Genomic DNA, 20,849 nt, shown 5'->3' on the forward strand with positions numbered 1-20,849 from the left:
TTCTTAAGTTTACCACTAGATGACGCCACACACTAAGGAATATTCACTAACCTTTGCAGTCTCCCCTTGTATAACATAGTCACTAAACTCACATTTTCATTGTATAAAAGGTGCATGGGCAACAAAAATAAGCGTAAAAGAGAACAAACCTTTCGTGTGAAAGCCAGCTGAAGGCTTTTTGTCCTTTTCGTTTCCAACAGATTCCACCTCGCACTCGTCTTTCAAACGTCTCTCACTTTTTTTTTTTTTTTTTTTTACACTTTGGACGGACTGCGTCAAAAATATAACACGGAAGAATTTAAACCGATTTAGTACGTGCGAGAAGAAGTCAGATTTCAATATCGAAAAGTAAGTTGATAAATAGGAATGTAAAGGAAAAAAAGTTGAAATAATTAAATAAACAAACCGTATTTGCACTAAACCTTTAGTAATTGAGGATGACAGACAAAAAAATTTCATTTTACAATCTTCATTGGATAACATTTATATCTCTAAAGGAAAATTTGAAATTTTCTATACAGACATTAGAGTGCACTGTGGCTGAATTCTTGACCCAAAATCAAAATCAAGCCCTCTTGAAGCAAAATCAAGATATCTTGAAGGAAATCCAACTGCTCCAGGTTGAAAAGGAGCAACTAAAGAAGGCAATGAAAGAGAGATGAACGCATCAAAAAACTGTAAGATTTGGCAGAGGATCTGGATCAAAGTGGGCGCGCAAACAATCTCATCACCGGTATCCAAGTACGAACACGCACATATGCGCAAGCTGCGGCCAATGGGGGTTAAGGATGACCCTGAACCAAACTATGAAACGGTTGAAATACAGGTGAATGCCAAGTTTCAAGAATTGGAAATAAGAGTGGAACAGCAACACATTCAACAATGCTTTCCGCTATATTTTCCCGAGGGAGAAAACCTCCAATGATCATCATGAAGCTCTCCAATCAGAAGAGCAAGACTGCTCTCCTTAAACAAGGTCATCTCCTGAAAGGATCTAACATCTTCTTAAAATGATAACATAACCCGCCGGAAAGCCGAAATAGCAAGGAAAGCACGTCAACTGAAAAAAGCTGTGGGAACCTGGACCGCCAACTGCAAAATTCTCAACCAGACATCTGTCACAAGGACATTTGGCTCAGTAAGCGTACAGACAGTTGACTGTTGATAGTCGTATTGTGCCATTCTGTAAAGACATGGAACTGGTCAATTGGTCAGTAAGTGCCTGGACAAGATCTTCTCTACGATGCGACCAGAACCTAGACAACGCCTGTGCCCGGGCAGCACTTCTAAGTCTGGATTTATGGAGGATAGCTGGGGAAAATGGCGGCCGCTGTGTCTGACCGCACTCGAAGTTGAAGACATCGAGGATGTGCATCTTTTCGTTGCGCTGCTGGCTGCGATTCTTCTGTCGGGGCTCGAAGCCCACTTGATTCGTTGGATCATCGTGAAAGTGCTGGAAAGCCAAAGGAGATCAGTGGAATTGTCGGTGTCCCCTTTCCCCCCTCCCCTCTGGGGAGGGGCTATTTTTCAGCTGCAGCCTCCTGACTGTCCGGACCCCTGGCTGGATAGACGTCCTCGCTGCTACCCCCGTCTCATCTGACTAGAGGGACTTCTTCTTGCACCTTCACTCCACTGTATTTTTACGGACTATAATTTCGCTTGCTAATTCCCATTAGCCGTTCTGGGGTTCCTGTCTATCCGTCCTGGGAGTGGATCTCTCCTGACTGTGATACTCCCCAAGGTTTCTCATTTTTCTCCCAATTGACTCTGGAGTTTTGGGAGTTTTTCCTTGCCGGCATGGAGGGTCTTAAGGATAGGGGATACCCAGGACTTGAACTGCATCTATTCATCTTTGTTGCTTCATTTCTAATTGTGTATCATATTGCCTCTGTAAAGCCCTTTGAGACTTCTGTTGTGATTGAGTGCTATATAAATAAAATTGAATTGAATTGCCCACTACGGCCGCGAGCGCTATCGCTGGAGTGCACACCAGCCTCAACAAGGCCTGTAATGATATATTACGGGTGAAGAACGACTTAGCTGCATCCGACACTGCAACAACCAGAATGATAATGAAAAGTACCATGGAGTTGCGCAACTTGGAGATGAGCGTTTGTCGGAATGGAGCAAGGAATGAAGACCGTGACGAGGATTAAATTGGCAAAAGGAGGTGGAGGACACGGCTTGCCATCGGTCCTCAGCTATTCCCCCATCCTGGATCGAATCAACAGAATGGACTAACCACAAACTGCATAATGAACGAATCTACTGGAAATAATCAACATAAAGAAATAATCGCCGCGATCGACAATGACTATTGGGAAGATGGTAAATCAAGGGGAGGGGATAAAAAAACACCTTGTAATTATCACACATTCTGAAATGTCAAAATTGTTATTCGATAATTCTGCATCCTATGGAATAGACCCTACCCACCGACGTCACAAAATCACGTGCTCGCTGTATGGTTCCGCCCCCTTGTCCGTCATTTTGTGTCTGTATTATCAATGGTCTCAATTGATCGAGCAATTTATAATGCATTTCATGGAAGACCCGGTGCTTTCGGATGCCGTAAACTCACTTGTTGCGTTGCATAAAAGGCGTTATGTGGAAAAGCTTCAGTTTATCCATTCGCCAGATCCATATTTGATGCCTAAATCGATGTTTTTCCACCCGCTGTCTCCGCCGTATTTGCCTGACATCTGCTAGCTAGCCTGATATGTACAACTATCTTGTCTACACAAAATCAGCCTATTCTCACGAAAATGTGAAAAACTTTAAGAGCTTGGAGGCTTATAAATACTTCGTTGCTGGTTGGGTGAAACAGGTTGTCCACGAAAATTCGGCAGAAATCTATCTTGTGCTTGGAAAGGTGAGTTACGAAATTTTCAATTCAAAATCTTTTGTTCTTGCTAACATCCACTGTCCAGTCTAATGTATTTCATGTCATTTGTCAATGGAGCTAGGGCTTTTAATGTTTATATGGATTAGCGATAGCACTCTCACTACATACATACGTGTATGTTGTCGGCGATTAGCCTAGCAATGATCTTAATTGTGGTTGTCAGCCCAAAACCCTCTAAATATATATTAAATGCATCTTACCAGATATAAAATGACTACTACATTATCTGTGGTAATTGTTTGGAGCCCAGTTTTCTCGTCGAATTGCAGCAGCCCATCTCGCTCTCTTCTCTCCGGGTCTCTCGGAATCCGGTAGAACTTCAAGTCTCTCCGTCTATCTTCTCTGTTATTGCAACTGACCGCCACACACGCCTTCACCATTTTGATTATTAATGTTAACGAGCAGAAAAACACGTCGTAAATAGGAGGAATGTACGTAGCCGTAACAGGTAAACATGATGTGTTGACGGACAATTGGGCGGCACCAGTCAGGAGGAAGGAGTTGTGACGTCACGTGGGTAGAGTCTATACCGGGGGCGGGATTCAATAAGCTTCGGCCTCTCCCGTCAGCCATTTTCTTTTCGGGTTGAACTGAACATAAACACATATGAATGCTGTACGTTTGGATCTGTCATGCCTGAAAAGGAAATAAATAAAGAAGAATCTTATTTATGGATAATTTTGTATTCCTAAATGCAAATTATCTGTTTGTTTATGCTGCTTAAAAAAAAAAAAAGACTCAATTTTGCAATTTGAAATCGTGTTCCTACTAAAGATCTGTATGTATTAGATTTTTCGGTTTAGCCATTTGCCATCCTCGAGTTTCGTTTAAATGACTTTGGATTGCAGTGAATAACTCGTTCAAGTCTGCCACAATACAAGAACCAGAGTTGCTTGAAAATCTGTTCTGACATCAACAACCTCCCTACTATTACATCGGCTGTGATGGCAGTGATCCAGCCTATCGCCATTCATTTCAATAAAAATGATCAATGCCAGATGTCCCAGTTTACATGATCTGATGTCAATCAATGTCAATGGCACTGAATGAGGTACGGTAATATAGTTACGACAAACAATAGGTAGGTCGGTAATTGATATTTATTTGGTATTTTTGAGTTTTTTGGTATGTACATGATAATTATTAGAGGTCTTAATTGCTGCTATTTGTTATTCAAAGCAAATGTGTATTATATATTTAAAATCTTAAATATTCCGATTTTGTTGATGTCCTTGCGACAATAATGTGACTTTCAAGGATATGTCTTGTTTTTCACGTACATTGGCTTGACAGTCGTTCATATTTTCTGTTCCATAAGAGATTTCTGGCATACACTGCGTGAAGAAATTGTAAAGTTTGTTTGACTGTTTAATAGTTTTATTAAAAAAAAAAAAAAAAAAGCAGAATCAACAGTTTCTCAAGGCTACTTCACTAATATTACAATATTCTTTACTAATACATGACATTAGTGTTGCACCGATACGGCATTATATGACATCATCAGTGTTGGAAAGTACTAAGAAATGACAGGCCGATGCTTCGCAGTATGTACTTTTCAAGATCAAATTTCAAGTTTTCGACCTACCCAAGGTGTCCGCCAACTACGCCTTAAAAAAAACAACAACGCACTTCCCGAGATGATCACAGACATCCAATCATCCTTCCGCTGTGGATTTCAATGACTATCACCAGTAGATGTCCAATTAAAAGCGGCTGCCAACCTGCACGTTTCAAATGTATTGGACGTCTATAAAGTCAGTGGCAGCCAATGAGTTATAGCAATGTCTGACCAAGCCGTGATAGCACTGACTTTACATTCAAGTGAGTTTTATTTAAAAGTGTTACTTCCTCCGAGACAGTATTGGTACACTTTCGGCAGACTGGCGTGGGAGTCAAAAAATGGTATCGGTGCAACACTGTGGACAAAGGAGAACAAAAATTGATCATGTTTTCTTGCCATTGACAGCGATAGACGACCAATCCGTTTGGACTAGATGAAGACGTCTATTGCCGTCAGTATGCTAAAAACAACCACACCTAAAAGCTAGAAGTTCTAATTGGTTTCTTCGGCGTGCGTTTGGACATGTTTGCTTAAACTTGCCTTGGTTGTGTACCCTTTGCCACAAACGTCGCAGGTATAAGGTTTTTCCCCGGTGTGCGTTCGCATGTGTGTGGTCAAACTCATCTTTTGACTGAATCCGAGACCGCAAAGCAAGCACGTGTAAGGTTTTTCCCCACTGTGCGTTTTGGCGTGCGTTCTTAAATATTGCTTCAGCGTGAATCGTTTCCCGCAGACCGAACAGGCAAAAGGTTTTTCTCCGGTGTGTATTCTCATGTGATTGGTTAACGTCCCTCTTTGAGACGCTTTAAGACCGCAAACTGGACATTCGAAAGGTTTCTCCCCCGTGTGTATTCTCGTGTGCGCTTTGAAATATTGCTGCTGGCTAAAGCTTTTCCCGCAAATGGAACAAGAATAAGGTTTCTCCCCGGTGTGTTGCCTGAGGTGGATGCGGAAATACTCCTGTCGGGTAAAACCCTGACCGCACACCGAGCATAAATAAGGTTTCACCCCAGTGTGTTTTATAGTATGGTCGCTTAAATGTCTCTTTTTAACAAATCGTTGGCCGCAAACGGAGCAGAGGTAAGGTTTTTCTCCAGTGTGGGTTCTGATGTGTTGTCTTAGATTGGACTCCCGAGTGTAGCTTTTAGCACAAAGCGAGCAGGTAAAAGGTTTTTCTCCGGTGTGGGTTCTTGTGTGTCTTTTCCACCTGGACTTGCTGAGAAAAGTTTTGTCACAGAAAGAACATTCTATTGGTTTTTTGCCACCGGCGCGAACCGTCTCGTCACGTTGCGAGGGTTCGTCCTCGGTGTCGGAAATTGTGATGGTAAAAGGAAAGTCTCGCTGCTCGGGATGGAGTTCTTCTGCGTCAATGTCTGTAGAACAGAAGGACAGTACTTGGATTAAAGGGAGAAAAAAAAATAATTTCACCGAAACATTAAAAAAACAAACGATAAGGGGATAATATGACATTGGAGGTGCTTAATTCAGTGAGGTTAAATCAACCTATTTTCATTCATTGGACATATCCAATCAAGTTTTCAGTGGAAGTGTATTTCAATAACTAGAAAATCGGGAGTGGGGATGCATCGCTCTCCCATGGTTCCTAGAAATGTTGTGGCATTTTTGAGTCACGACGCTAGATGTCCAATTCAGGTCGACTGAGAGGGGCAGGCAACATGGATTGGACATCTAGCGCTGTTAATAGCCGCCACTGACTAAAACTGCAAGATCAAATAAATTATATATATATATATTCCCCCCAAATTTTGTTGGGTTTCTTTTTTGTACTGTGTGTTTTTGCATTTGGGGGGGGGGGGGGGGGGGGGCAGCTTTTTTTTTTTTTTTTTTTGCAGGATGTTTTTGTGTGTGTTTTCTTGCATATTTTTGTTTTATAGTGGAAATTTTCCTCATTTGTCAAGTATTTTTTCACATTTCAAGACTATTTATTGCCATTTTTTTATGACCCCCCCCAGGTTTTTGTGATTCTTGTGTTTTGAGGACAACAAACCCTCTTATACACAATCGCATGCTTGTGAAATTCATCATTGGGCCATACTATTCTTCACGGAGAACTGTAGAATAGATTATAGATTATAGTACAACTTTATCGTCATTGTCAGGGGTCCCAATTACTCTGTTTTTCCCGCTGATCTGCGTCAATCTCGTGATTGACCTCGAGCGCCCCCCTCTGATGGATTTCCGTCATGACGACGGAGGACTTTAACCCTTGAGAGCAAAGTTGCGCTCAGGACCACAAGGGTTGGCAAAAGTATGAAAGAATCGATGCTGGAATGTTGTTAATGGCTTGCTTTTCAACTACCACAGGTCACCAGATGTTTGTTGTCATCGGATAAACATGATTTGGCGGTGCTCTCGATAGTAACGCTGGATGTTTTTGCAATTTTGTTGTGAACACCTGAGCTGCCATCAACGGCACTAGACGTCCAATTCAATTTGACCGAGAGGGACCACTGAATATTCATTCATTCAACCCTCTTGGTCAAATTGAAATGGACTTCTAGCGCCGTCAAAGGCAAACAATGAGTTAACAATAAGGGTGTAACGGTACATGTATTTGTATTGAACTGTTTCGGTACGGGGTGCTCGGTTCGGAACGGAGGTGTACCGAACAAGTTTCTGACGTAATGCAACCCTTACTTTTCGAGGCTGTGAGTCGATCGGGTTACAGATTTTTTGTGTAGATTATATTTACTCCGTCTTCACTCTACTATAATGAGGACCAACACGGCAGGACTGTGGACAGTATAACCCAGAAACGTGGCCGCCGCGAGAACGCAGTGAAACGCGGGCGTTAAAGTCGATAAGCTAATGCACACCAGTCGCCGTGCGGCCGCGTGTTACACGTCCCAGAAGCGGCTCAACGTGACGCACGCGAAAAGAACAGCAGAGTTTACTATTTGACGCAAGACGCGGCCCTCCAACGTCAATACTACTAGCTAGGATCGGGCAGACCGCAGTCACTCGTGTAAAAATACGGTGGATCCGGTCGATTTTCAAACTAATATGCAACCGCAACCCACTTTTTGAGTCCATCAGATCTCTTGAGTGGTAGATCGGGGCACAGTTGACTTGCCTTGTTGATTTACTGCTGTCTTCTCTGCTATAATAATAACCAACACAGCCCCGTGTTCAATACAAAACCCTTCTACCACAACACTAAACAAGTAGGAACTAATATTCACATAGGAACTAAAGTTATACAACATGAAATATACAATATAAATTAATACTACATCACATTTTAAAAATATAAACACACAATAAAATAAATAATAGCCCATTTAAATAAAACAAATTGAAATGAGCTAAAAAACCTGTAATTAAATAATAAGAACGATACACAGAGCCTGCTTACACAATTAAATTGATTAATTTCTGTGTGGCGCTTTAACTTGAGAAAATCCACCAATAAAGCTTTTGAAAACCGTTCATTAAAAAAAATGATTCATTGAGGCATTTCACTTGTAAAATGTATGCTAAAATCTTTGTCATTGGGATTGCTTTTCTCTTTAGCACACGACTTCTTCCTCCTTTCTTTCAGAAAGAAAGCTTACCAATATGCGGGGTGTGAAAGGCAAATTGTTGTTGGATTATTATCTTTAAATACCCGCTACTTTTGGAGCAGAATTCTAGCTTTGTATAGGCTAATGTTCCTATTGTTGAAAGCACAAAAGTGTGTAATAAACAACTAGCACATTTATAGTTTGCATTTTGTTTTCTTACTGTACCGAAAATGAACCGAACAGTGACCTTAAAACCGAGGTACGTACCGAACCGAGATTTTTGTGTACTGTTACACCCCTAGTTAACAAGCAAAAATATTCTCCATTATTATCAAGAGTTGAGCAATATCGTGTGAATTACAGGGACAATTGTAAGAACATGCCCAGACATTGCTTTTATTATCATCTAAGACATGGCTTCAGTCATAAAGGACAAAAATCCTTCTACTATTGTGTTTGTGCCTCTTATGTAATGTGTTCAGTGATTCAAGAATGAGAGCTTGTGAACTCAAGTGTATTTTCCCCCCCAGTTTCTACCAAATGTTTGAGTCCTTTCAGTGGCAAAACATAGACTTTTATGTTTATACACATATATTTCGTAGGGATGTCCCAATCATTTTGTCGTTTGGAATACCTCGGTATTCGAGTATGATGTTTGCTTGCGTTTTGGCCTAGTTGTGAGTCCTCAGAAGGCTGGCGAACGACGCACCCTTTGACATCGAGGACAAATATGTCGATTAGCAGCATCTGTACCGCGGTGCTTTGAGAGCCGCTCTTTTCCCGATCATATATTTGTGCACCCGAGCCGGTGTAGGCGTCGCCCGATTTCAAGCATCTGCTGATACGAAGTCTAGAGCTGATACTTGGGCAGTAAGTATGTTAAAACGAAAATAAAGCACATCCATTCATTTTTTGATTTGGAAAATAGTTTTAGAAATGTATCACTATTGTATGACACTATTTTACCGTTAGCTTCCCGCGACAGCCACTAGAACGTTTTTCTACCAGCGGCGTTGACTTCCGCTTCAGTGTTTTCTTGCGGTTAATGCCCCCATGCCGATTTTTGTTTTGCCAATCCGATATCTGTATTTTCGGACTACACAAATAATGCAAATGTAATACATCTGCATTAAACCTCGCCGCACGTTGCCATCCATCCCTCTCGTCCGGGTCGCCACTCACACGCGCGCCGCACGGCAGGAGCGCGCGCTAACCAATAAGGCCTGAAGCCCAGGCTAGCTGCTCCAGCCAATAGCGCACCCTCTTGAAGGCAACGGGAGGGAGGTTTCTTCGCATGCAACGGACTTGCGTGCACCCACTACACTCGGGCTGCAGCTAACGATTATTTTAGTAGTCGATTAATCGATTAACTTTTCAGTTCGAATAATCGAGTAAGGAACACGAAAAAAAAGCTGAGCCTCAAACAGTATTTTAAAAAAAAAAAGATAATCTACAACAAAAGAACATTTGGCTCACTAACATGGCAAACGTGTGCTAGCTTAAATGCAACAGAATGCTTAAGTTTTTTTTTTTTTTTTTTTACAATGCTCTTGACAAATGGTTCGGACACATATTTCCACAAAAAATGGCTAAATATACCTATAAACTAAATTAAAAATGCATTCAAAAAACATTAGCTCAAACAAAAAAACTTAGCTTATGTTGGTCTTAACAGGGAGCAGATGGATTCAGCCATGTGAAATGAGGTAGACTAGAGGGCCGTGTATCCACCCAAATTAATAAAACTAAATGCACACATTTTCAAAACAAACCATTACACCACCACTTTAATTAAACGAATACTCGAAGCAGCCAAATTTAATTCCAATATTTTTTTCTAATCGAATACTCGAGTTAATCGATTAATCGTTGCACCACTACATTACACACACACACACACACACACACACACACACAAAAAAAAGACAAATCATGTACTTTTTATCAAAATGAGCCCTGCTGGTACCGCCCCAAGAAATGCTCTGTTTACAAATATTACACTGTTACCATCATCATGAGTATGGTGTTTTATTTGTGCCACTATTTTGAGCGAGCAATGCTAGATTTTGAGCACAGAAAATATTATTGAACACACACAAAAAAATTACTCTATTCTCCCTGATTGTATTTGCATGTTAGCTTTATGCGCTAAATCGGTCGACCCCTGCGCTCACCGTTTGTTTTCTCTGCGCGCTCAGTTTGGCGCACGTGTTGCAAATGTGCCATGAACCAATCAGAGCTGGCAGACTTACACCAATTTGCTGTTTGCCCTCCAATGAGATCACTTGTTGCATTGGTCCGGAAAAAGCAAAGGAGACGGACTGAGATGGGAGAAGGATGACTTCATTGGAAACAACATACGACAGTACTTATTATGATTGTCACGTTTTAGAACTGGCTATTCTATTGCCTTGTTTCCATCATCTGAAAATGCCAGATTTCCGATCGCTTGATTTGATCGGGGACATCCCAAATATTTATCTGCCATAGCCGAGTTGAGATAGAGAATTTCCGAACAAAATTCAATAGTGAAGAAGTCCGAGCAAATTTTCATACCAGCATTAGTGACGCTGGAAGCAGAATGCTGATAAGTGACAGGAGAGGTTTCACTTGGAGATACACCTAAAAAGCAGAAAATATTCATTTTTGTGTGTGCAAATGTAGGACCACCTTATATAGTTGTGAAAAAAATGACCTACAGAAGCACGTGTTTTTCAAAATGTTCGGAATTGTGGACACGAAAACGTCAATTTGAACAATCCAAGTCATTTCTCAAAAATAGACAAAGATAAGCCTTTTTAAGACTCGAAAATAAGAATTCTGAATTTTTGAAATTAGGCTTAATCTCCGAGCTAGCGGGGTTAGATTAGTCGGTGGAGTTGATTTCAACAAATTTGTTATTAAATCCAGAGCTCCGGAGTGGCTCAGCTAGTGCGAGTCAATGAGCCCGTCCTCACATGCCAATAAAAAACCATATTAACAAATCTAATATAGTCAAAATGCAGATCGTTGTTCAAAATACCCATGCGGCCAAAACAATATCAGACCAAACTGCCGTCATTCATTTATTTATTTCTGTGGGACTATTTTTTTTAGATGAGTAACGCGACCACAATAGAGAGGAGCGCTTCGGCCGCTCGTGCTGCATTCGAGGAAGGCGGAAAGTCGGACTTATCCCACTCGGATGGTACCAGTTGCGACCTCAAAGCGTTCCAAACATTTTTTATTTTGGCCATCAAAAGACATGTCCACCTGCTGCAAACATGGCTTCTCGTAAGCGATCAAATAGCGGAGGAAAAACAACAGCTAAGGTAAATAGACCACACCGTAAACTGCCTTCTTTTGTTTTACTATTGACGGTCTGCTTTTCGACAGCATTTTGTAGAGTGACATCCGATAGAAGCAACTCGTGAGGTCGGGGTACTTTTCCCCCCCTGACTTCGGGACAAGGGCCCCCCGGTTCGAGTGGTGTCCCAATGCGATTTACCCTGGTCGGAGGTTGGAAAACTCCACTTCCTCAAATGCAGCATCAGTCTACGGAGTCTTGACCGATGAACGGCAACATAGTGAAACGTGCATTTAGAGGCTGTGGAAACAGATAGAAGAAATGAGAGTTTCCTCTTATTCCCTATGAAGAACAAGGAACAATACAAACTGTGGATACTTGCTGCTGGCCACGACGTAAACACACCAGTGGAAAAAATATCACTTGGCTCTGCAGACTGTTGCCGACATAGCTACTGGATTACAAATGTTGCTGTTCATACTGCAGTTATTGACATGTAATGGTAAATTTGAATAACTTCACCCTGAAAACATAACCAACACTATTGACTGCATGGATCATGATCGGTAATTGTCCATGCGTGCATATGTTGTTTTTTATTGGCATGCTAGGACAGGCTCATTGGCTCACGCTAGCTTAGCCACTCCGGAGCCCTGAAACTAATAAACAGTGTTGTCACGGATTACTTAAAAAAGTAATTTAATTACTGATTACACATCAAAAAAGTAATCTAGTTACTTTACTGATTACTTTATTATCAAAGTAACTAAGTTACTTTAAAAGTAACTTATCAGTTACTTTTTATCATTATTTTCCCTTTTGCTGCCTCAACATAAAAATAACAGAAAAATGTCATCGCGTGTAATTGAGTTTTTCACATAAGGCCTAATCTTTGAGTTAGCGGGGGTTTAATTAGTCGACCACCCTTGACTCGCCCTTGCTTAGCCATTCTGGAGCCCTAAAACTAAAAACTAACTGACAAACTGCACAAAATTTGTCGAAATCAACTCCAATGACTAATTAAACCCCCGCTGACTCCAAGATAAAGCCTAATGTAAAAAATTCTGAACTTCCCCTTTGAAATAAAGACCTAGCCGTTAAAATGTTGTTTCTAAAAGTTGTAAAGCAATAAAACAAACAACAAAAATTAATGAAATGAACAAAAATCCTACAATGTAAAGTTTTCATAATGGGTCAAAATCATTTTTCGAACAGATCACGTGCCTTTCACCTTGGAGACTATCCTTTGCTTTGCTTAGCCAAAACTACACCAGAGGAGGCAAGATGGATATTTAGAATTTCTTTAAACCTAAGCTTTCAAACGTTGCCAACAACAACTTGAACAGTTGATTGAACTCGAACAGTGTCAAGATGTGTGTGTGTGTATATATATATATATATATATATATATATATATATATACACAGTATTGGCCAAAAGTTTGGAGACACCTCAAAGGTGGATACTTTGAAGAATGTAGAAAACAAAACCTGTTTTCAGTTATTTCACTTTTTTTTGCCATTCCACATGTTCGTTCATAGTTTTGATGTCTTCAGTGAGAATATATAATAGTAGTGAAAATATATAAAACGCAAAATGTGTGTCCAAAATTTTTGACTTTCGTTTCAGTCTTCAACATGCTTCTGCCCCCAGTCCCACAAATGTAAAACTCCGTCTATGATTACAAACTCTAACTATCAAATGTACATAATTACACATATTATAAAGGCTGGTTACAAACTGTCGAAGAGCTGGCTGTCTCGTTACCTGTCGGCTTTTTTTTTTCCGCGACGCGTTGTGCTGTAATTCCAAGTGCTTCCTTGTTGAATTGGATGTCGAGTATATAGCGGTTGACAGTCTTTCTGAGCCAGCGCAGAGTTTGCAACGCACGGAGATATTTTTGTCATCTTTACTGGACGGATATGTGAAGTAATGGCTGTATCTCCAGTGAGCAAATGCAGCCGTTTATTGTATCTCTCCGGCTCCTTTACTGTTAGCATCCTGATAGCTAGCAGGTTATGTTGTTGACCGCCGTGGCAGACGGCGCGCGCACAGGCAGCATGGTATTACACGTGACCCCGATGAGAAAACGTGAGATGTGATGTCACTCCCAAACTCAAGCGCAGTATTTTCTTTTCAAATGCTCTGCGTACATGACTACAATATTCTTCATTCTACATACTGTATGAGGCAACAACAAAATAGTAACGCACAGGCACTGAGGAAACTAACTTTAATCAGATTACTGGCCTGGAAAAATGAACGCGTTAGATTGCTCGTTACTGAAAGAAAGTAATCAGATTACAGTAACGTGTTACTGACAACTAGGCATGTGCCAGTATGATATTTTGACGGTATGATAACCGTGAGCAAAAATACCGCGGTTTCACGGTATTGCAATTATAGCTCCAAAAAATTTTGAGATGTATGGGTTAAAAAAAAAAAAAAAAAAAAACTTTTTTCCATTGAACAGGATTTTTTTTTTCCGGACCATAGTTGCAAATTGGAACATGAATATATTGTTAAAATAATCAATAAAAAATATTTTAAATAAAATTAAACTAAATATAACTTATAGACTATACTCACAGCCACAGCTCAAGTTGGTCAAGATTAGAGCAAGAACAAAATAATTTCAATAAAAAAGTAAAAACACTTCTGAATAAAATTTTTTAGAAATTTATACTGCATGACTTTTTTTTGAGGGTGGAAAAGCTTAAGTGAAGTTTCGCCATTTTCAGCCACTGTGTCAACTCTAGTCTACATGATGTCATGCCTTTGTGTTAAAAAGAACATAAAGAATTCATAAGTTACTTAAAAATGTATAAGTTAGTTAAAATGTCAATATTGTTGTGGAAAGGTTTCATCTAAAAAATAAAATAAAATAAAAAAAACATTGGGAGTGAGACCTCCCCTTGATCCAGCGAACGTGGATTTGTGCTTAGGGCAAGATCATCTTTCGTAATTAGCGATCTTTGACGCTATCACTTTTTCCCCTTCATTCAAGCGACTCAACCTTGTCTTCTCACTCTGCGGCTGTCACACTCAACGATGTTGCTCTCCCAGGTAAGCCTAGGCTAACAATCATCTTTGTAAGCTTTTACTTTGTTTGTATATTGAATTTGAAAGGAAAATGTGTTTTTTGTTTTTGGCAAACTTTTTCCATGGTGCTAATCTGTTGAAGCTACTCACATGGAAAAATCTAATTGTACAACATTTTAAATGTATTCATTTTGTATATTACACTTACCACGATTTGAGAGCTCAATAAATTGAAGAACAGTACGCCTTATATTTGGAGTATTTGTTTTTGGGTTAGCTGGCTGGCTAGCTGATAGCGTCACTTTCACACACAGCAACAAACGGGAGGGGGTGAGCGCTGCTGCGCCAAGCCGCTTCTGGCTGCATTTTTGACACAAGAAAAATAGCGAATACCGTACTACGGTCTGACGGAAAATTTTAGTGGTTTTGAAACCGCGACGTTTTCACTAGAGCTGAAACGAATACTCGAGCAACTCGAGTAACTCGAGTTTAAAAACTGATCCGAGTAATTTTATTCACCTCGAGTATTCGTTTATTTTGACAGCTCTAAGCATCACGTTTTGCTCGGACTACTTTTAATGCGGGACAACGCGCCGATGTCACGTGCGTAGAGGAAGAAGCAAAAAAAAAAAAAACTTACTGCAGCAGACAGCCGCTACAAACGACTCCGACGTTGCAAAATACTAGCCTGCACATGCTACGTTAGTTGCAGTTAGCTCTGGTGAGTCTCATAGAGATCACATGTATGTTGAACTAGATGGACAATGACAGACTAGGCCGCGTCTGGGCAGCGTTAGCAAACAGCCGCCATCTCTCTGGTGAGTCTCATAGAGATCACATGTATGTTGAACTAGATGGACAATGACAGACTAGGCCGCGTCTGGGCAGCGTTAGCAAACAGCCGCCATCTTAAAGCAGTAGAGCGCTAAGCGCTAACAAAGAGCGCTAAGCGCTAATATATAAGATTAACGTTACTGTCACTACTAGCTCAAGTAACGTTAGCCCTGCGGAGGGCTGGGTTTCTATTAATTAAGACCACTTTCGATGCGTGGCTAACGTGTCTTACATACAGGCTTTAACATAACATAGCGTTGTGGAGTGATGAGGGTGTCAAATAAAAACTCAATAATGCTAACTATCAATTTTAGCTCAGTAGTCATTGCTGGATAAAACACCAAGTAGCACTAGTCCCTAATGTGCTCCAATACAGCCTGTATCATACATTTATTTTGAACACTGCAAAAATTCAAAATCCTATCAGGACTTACAGTTTAGACTAACTTAAAACTTTACTAGAACTTAAAAATGGCTTGACACAAATAAAAATTCAATTGAAAAACGTGGGGAAAAATCGTAACTTTTAAGCGAAGTGTGTTATCAAGCGTAAAGGCATTTTTAGGTGTGTGTGTATATATATATATATATATATATATATATTTATATAGTGAATTAGTCTTTTTTTTAAAATCCTAGTTACATCTGAGATGCAATTGTTGGCCGTTTTCAACAATACACATCAAAAATAAAGACATTGATTGACTGAAAATGATGAAATGTCTTGTTTTCTCATGTATATCTATAATTGCTCTTCACCTAAAAATATATTTGTTTTATCCGATTACTCGATTAATCGATAGAATTTTCAGTCGATTACTCGATTACTAAAATATTCGATAGCTGCAGCCCTAGTTTTCACACCACGGTAAACCGTGAAACCGGTAACCGGCACATACCTACAGACAACACTGCTAATAAATAACTGAAAAACTGAAAGCAATTTTTGGAAATCAACTCCACCAACTAATTGAACCCTCGTGAACTCGAAGATTAAGCCTCATGTCCAAAATTCTGAACTTCCCCTTTATGAGCAACACAATTTCTGAGGACAACTAAATTAGGACCGGCGCACCGATACAGATGCTAGCATCAGTATTGATACGCCACTAAAATGATATTATCAAGCCGATGCTGTGCAGCGTGTACTTTTCGAGATCCACTTCAAATGGATTGTACGTCTAGCGCGGTCAAGGGCGGATCATGAGTAAAGTCTGACCAAGCCATGAGAGCCATTACTTTACAGTCAAGTGAGTAGGCAGTAATTTAATATTAAAAGAACGTGGTAGAGGTAAAGATTCGGCATTGGCTGACACCACATGCCAGGTGCTGGAAATGGCATCGAGAGACAAAAAAATGGTATTGATGCAAACATATTAGTTATAATCAGACATGTAAATCTGGATGATTAGAGAGGGATTACAAAAGTTTTGACTTTCATAGGCAGAGTGAAAAACCTTTGAGAACATCAAGTCTAGACTGAAGTTGGCTGGATATTACGTGGAATAGTCTTCATTGCAAAGAAACGGATTTATTTGGACACCAGAGCAGATGGCGTCACTCAAATACATCCAAAATACCTGAAAACAATTATGAAGCATGTTGATTGGCCCTGCTTTGGCATGGTCAGGCCAGCTCACAGTCACAGAATCCACCGTAAATTCTTTTGGCTATATTTGAACTTACCGGGAACACTTTCCTCTTCAACAAAACCAAATTCTTCTGCAGCGAAAAAAAAAAAATTAAAAAAAATAATGAATGAATTGATATTAAACAATAATCAGTGATATACCAATAAATAACTACTCACGGACAACGCGGCTCGCATCATCTTCAGCAGGGGGATTGGTTGTTTCTTCATCTGCCATTAGAGTAAAAGAAAGGTGTTCAGAACCTCCGGGTCCCGATACGGTTTGCGATACAAGGCTCACGATAATAAACATATGGACATATGGCGACGTAGCCATTATCCACTCACAGGTCAGGAAATGAATCAATGATATAACTATTAAAAAGAGAGAAACAAGCCATTTCAAAATGGAAAAACAATAGGCCTGGGCAATGATGACACATTTTGAGCATGATTTTTCACACGAGATTAACTTCAATTAATCGCACTATTTCAAACGTAGCACATTCTTATTATAATACGTAGTGTATTCAAGAATTTTTGCGTAAAACTGATTAATCACACAGACATTCTGGTAATTAACTCAACAACAGGCTTTACCACGCCATTTTTGATGTACTGCCATATCAAGGAGGTATTAATATACAGTGCCTTGCAAAAGTATTCGGCCCCCTTGAACCTTGCAACCTTTCGCCACATTTCAGGCTTCAAACATAAAGATATAAAATTTTAATTTTTTGTCAAGAATCAACAACAAGTGGGACACAATCGTGAAGTGGAACAAAATTTATCGGATAATTTCAACTTTTTTAACAAATAAAAAACTGAAAAGTGGGGCGTGCAATATTATTCGGCCCCCTTGCGTTAATACTTTGTAGCGCCATCTTTTGCTCCAATTACAGCTGCAAGTCGCTTGGGGTATGTTTCTATCAGTTTTGCACATCGAGAGACTGACATTCTTGCCCATTCTTCCTTGCAAAACAGCTCGAGCTCAGTGAGGTTGGATGGAGAGTGTTTGTGAACAGCAGTCTTCAGCTCTTTCCTCAGATTCTCGATTGGATTTAGGTCTGGACTTTGACTTGGCCATTCTAACACCTGGATACATTTATTTTTGAACCATTCCATTGTAGATTTGGCTTTATGTTTTGGATCATTGTCCTGTTGGAAGATAAATCTCCGTCCCTGTCTCAGGTCTTGTGCAGATACCAACAGGTTTTCTTCCAGAATGTTCCTGTATTTGGCTGCATCCCTCTTCCCGTCAATTTTAACCATCTTCCCTGTCCCTGCTGAAGAAAAGCAGGCCCAAACCATGATGCTGCCACCACCATGTTTGACAGTGGGGATGGTGTGTTCAGGGTGATGAGCTGTGTTGCTTTTACGCCAAACATATCGTTTTGCATTGTGGCAAAAAAGTTCAATTTTGGTTTCATCTGACCAGAGCAACTTCTTCCACATGTTTGGTGTGTCTCCCAGGTGGCTTGTGGCAAACTTTAAACGAGACTTTTTATGGATATCTTTGAGAAATGGCTTTCTTCTTGCCACTCTTCCATAAAGGCCAGATTTGTGTAGTGTACGACTGATTGTTGTCCTATGGACAGACGCCCCCACCTCAGCTGTAGATCTCTGCAGTTCGTCCAGAGTGATCATGGGCCTCTTGGCTGCATCTCTGATCAGTTTTCTCCTTGTTTGAGAAGAAAGTTTGGAAGGACGGCCGGGTCTTGGTAGATTTGCAGTGGTCTGATGCTCCTTCCATTTCAATATGATGGCTTGCACAGTGCTCCTTGAGATGATTAAAGCTTGGGAAATCTTTTTGTATCCAAATCCGGCTTTAAACTTCTCCACAACAGTATCTCGGACCTGCCTGGTGTGTTCCTTGGTTTTCATAATGCTCTCTGCACTTTAAACAGAACCCTGAGACTATCACAGAGGAGGTGCATTTATACGGAGACTTGATTACACACAGGTGGATTCTATTTATCATCATCGGTCATTTAGGACAACATTGGATCATTCAGAGATCCTCACTGAACTTCTGGAGTGAGTTTGCTGCACTGAAAGTAAAGGGGCCGAATAATATTGCACGTCCCACTTTTCAGTTTTCTATTTGTTAAAAAAGTTTAAATTATCCAATAAATGTTGTTCCACTTCACGATTGTGTCCCACTTGTTGTTGATTCTTGACAAAAAAATTAAATTTCATATCTTTATGTTTGAAGCCTGAAATGTGGCGAAAGGTTGCAAGATTCAAGGGGGCCGAATACTTTTGCAAGGCACTGTACTGTATACGAACTGACTGGGAATGAGTTAATGATTTTAACTGTGCATAAACTGTGTTCGTTAACTCAGAGTTCACTTGGCCTTCAAAAATAAGCAATGTTCATTTTTTTTTTTCAATGTCGCAGAGTATCTGTCAAAAACTTTTGTCTTCCTCGCAACCTACAATATTTCCGTGCAACATTTCTGTAATTACATTCATCTTCTGAGGTGCTTATCCTCACGAGGCTCGCGGGGGTGCTGGAGCAGCTCACTATGGGCAGTAGGCGGGCTACACCCTGAATCGTTTGCCAGCCAATCGCAGTAAATAAGTACAGCAACACTGTATTATTCCAACATTCTTGTAAACAAATGAGTGCCTTTCTTAACTCATTGGATGCCAACGATAGATGTCCAATTCATTTCAACTAGGAGGACTAGCTTCGAACCCTCTTGTTTGGGTGTCATTGACGGCGCTAGACGTCCATTCTCCCAGTCAAAAAAATTGGCCGTTTAGCACCGTCAACGGTAGCTATTGAGTTAACGTAGACACTCTTGTAGTGTAAAACTTTGGTCTCGTGGGGATCTTTTCTGTTGGTTCCTTTGTTAAACAGCGACAGTTTTTTAAAATGATTATCGATCTGTTTTTTCCGGGAGCTTATCGACCTAATATTGGGATCCAAAGTATCGCAATGCATCACCATATCGATATAAATCAACGTCGGAAATTACCAGAAATGATGATTTCAGGAACCAGTTGTGATGTGGACGGTACCGCACGCCTACAATTCTTTACAACAGCTCCTGTGTAGCCTGTAAACGAAACATAGAACAAGGCCTGTGTTTACAAAAAACTGGCAACAAATTTCGCTGGTTAGCAAAGAAGTAAGAGTGAAGCATCCAAACCTGCATGACGTAACGAAGCTCGAAGCAGTTCGTGAAATTGTCGGCGTTTTCGCTCCATCTCCATCATATTTTGCTCACACGCGGGATCCCTGCAAGGCGGCGACCGAACAAACAAACGCTTGGTGAGCTAATATAGCAGCTAACTAGCTAGCTAGCTAGCTAGAGCCACAAAATCCACCGACGCTAGCTCGATCGGATCGGACACCGGGAACCAGTTGCGCTTGCATCTCAGTTTTAGGCAACGCACGCTAGGAGCAATATGTCGGGAGGGAAGTAGCTTAGCTTTCACAACGCACAAATCGAGGTTTACATTTCTTTTTTGTGTCGTCTTCTTCTACGGTCGAGGTGGCGATCCGCTGTAGAGCTGTGACGTTCGCGAATGAGTCGGTCTTTTGAACGACTCAGTAACGTGAACGGTGGGAATCGAGTCACGTTTCATTGGAAGCCGCTTTTCTATGGCGTTAAATCAAGGCCAAAAGTATTTTAATCTGAAAAAAAAAACAAAAACGAAACGATTGACAAAAAATTTAAAATGAATGTTGATTTTTTTCTTGAATTTTTCAAAAGCGAAAAAAAAAACGTTTTATTTTTTTAAGTTACAAAGTTAATGTTTTCAGGTTCAGATTTTGTTTTCACTTTCAGATCGTATTTTTTCTGTGTCAAATATTTTTTACATTCAAATATTTTTTTTTTCGCTTTCAGATCTTATTTTTCACTTTCAAAACTTTGGGCCATGTTTTAAGGCGGCTGTAGAATCTTGTCAGTATGCATTCGTTTGATATTAAAAGGAAAGAAAACGTGGTACGTATCGACACAATTGGGATTGGGAATGAATATCGGGAGTAAAAAAATGGTATCGGTGCAATACACCGACTGGATATCGACGCAGCCAACGTCTTTTACACATGC

General features: G+C 40.3%; 1 protein-coding gene across 2 annotated transcripts; it reads right to left on the bottom strand.

The window, feature by feature from the left end:
* Positions 1–2,451: 2,451 nt before the first annotated feature.
* On the bottom strand, positions 2,452–20,404 carry LOC130921660 (gastrula zinc finger protein XlCGF8.2DB-like). 2 transcript variants are annotated; one of them, XM_057845847.1, is made up of 7 exons: positions 20,251–20,404; positions 19,941–20,029; positions 19,767–19,847; positions 16,963–17,013; positions 16,839–16,874; positions 10,547–10,612; positions 2,452–5,839 (listed from the first exon to the last, which is right to left on the bottom strand). In XM_057845847.1, coding segments are annotated over exons 1-7 (1,206 nt in total). In that variant the 5' UTR covers positions 20,253–20,404; the 3' UTR covers positions 2,452–4,958. The 2 variants fall into 2 exon arrangements, with proteins under 2 accessions (XP_057701830.1, XP_057701915.1); XM_057845932.1 differs by lacking the exon at positions 10,547–10,612 and having other exon boundaries at positions 20,251–20,402.
* Positions 20,405–20,849: the final 445 nt, after the last annotated feature.

This window comes from Corythoichthys intestinalis, chromosome 1 (genome assembly GCF_030265065.1).
Source record: "Corythoichthys intestinalis isolate RoL2023-P3 chromosome 1, ASM3026506v1, whole genome shotgun sequence".
NCBI classification, from domain to species: Eukaryota; Metazoa; Chordata; class Actinopteri; order Syngnathiformes; family Syngnathidae; genus Corythoichthys; species Corythoichthys intestinalis.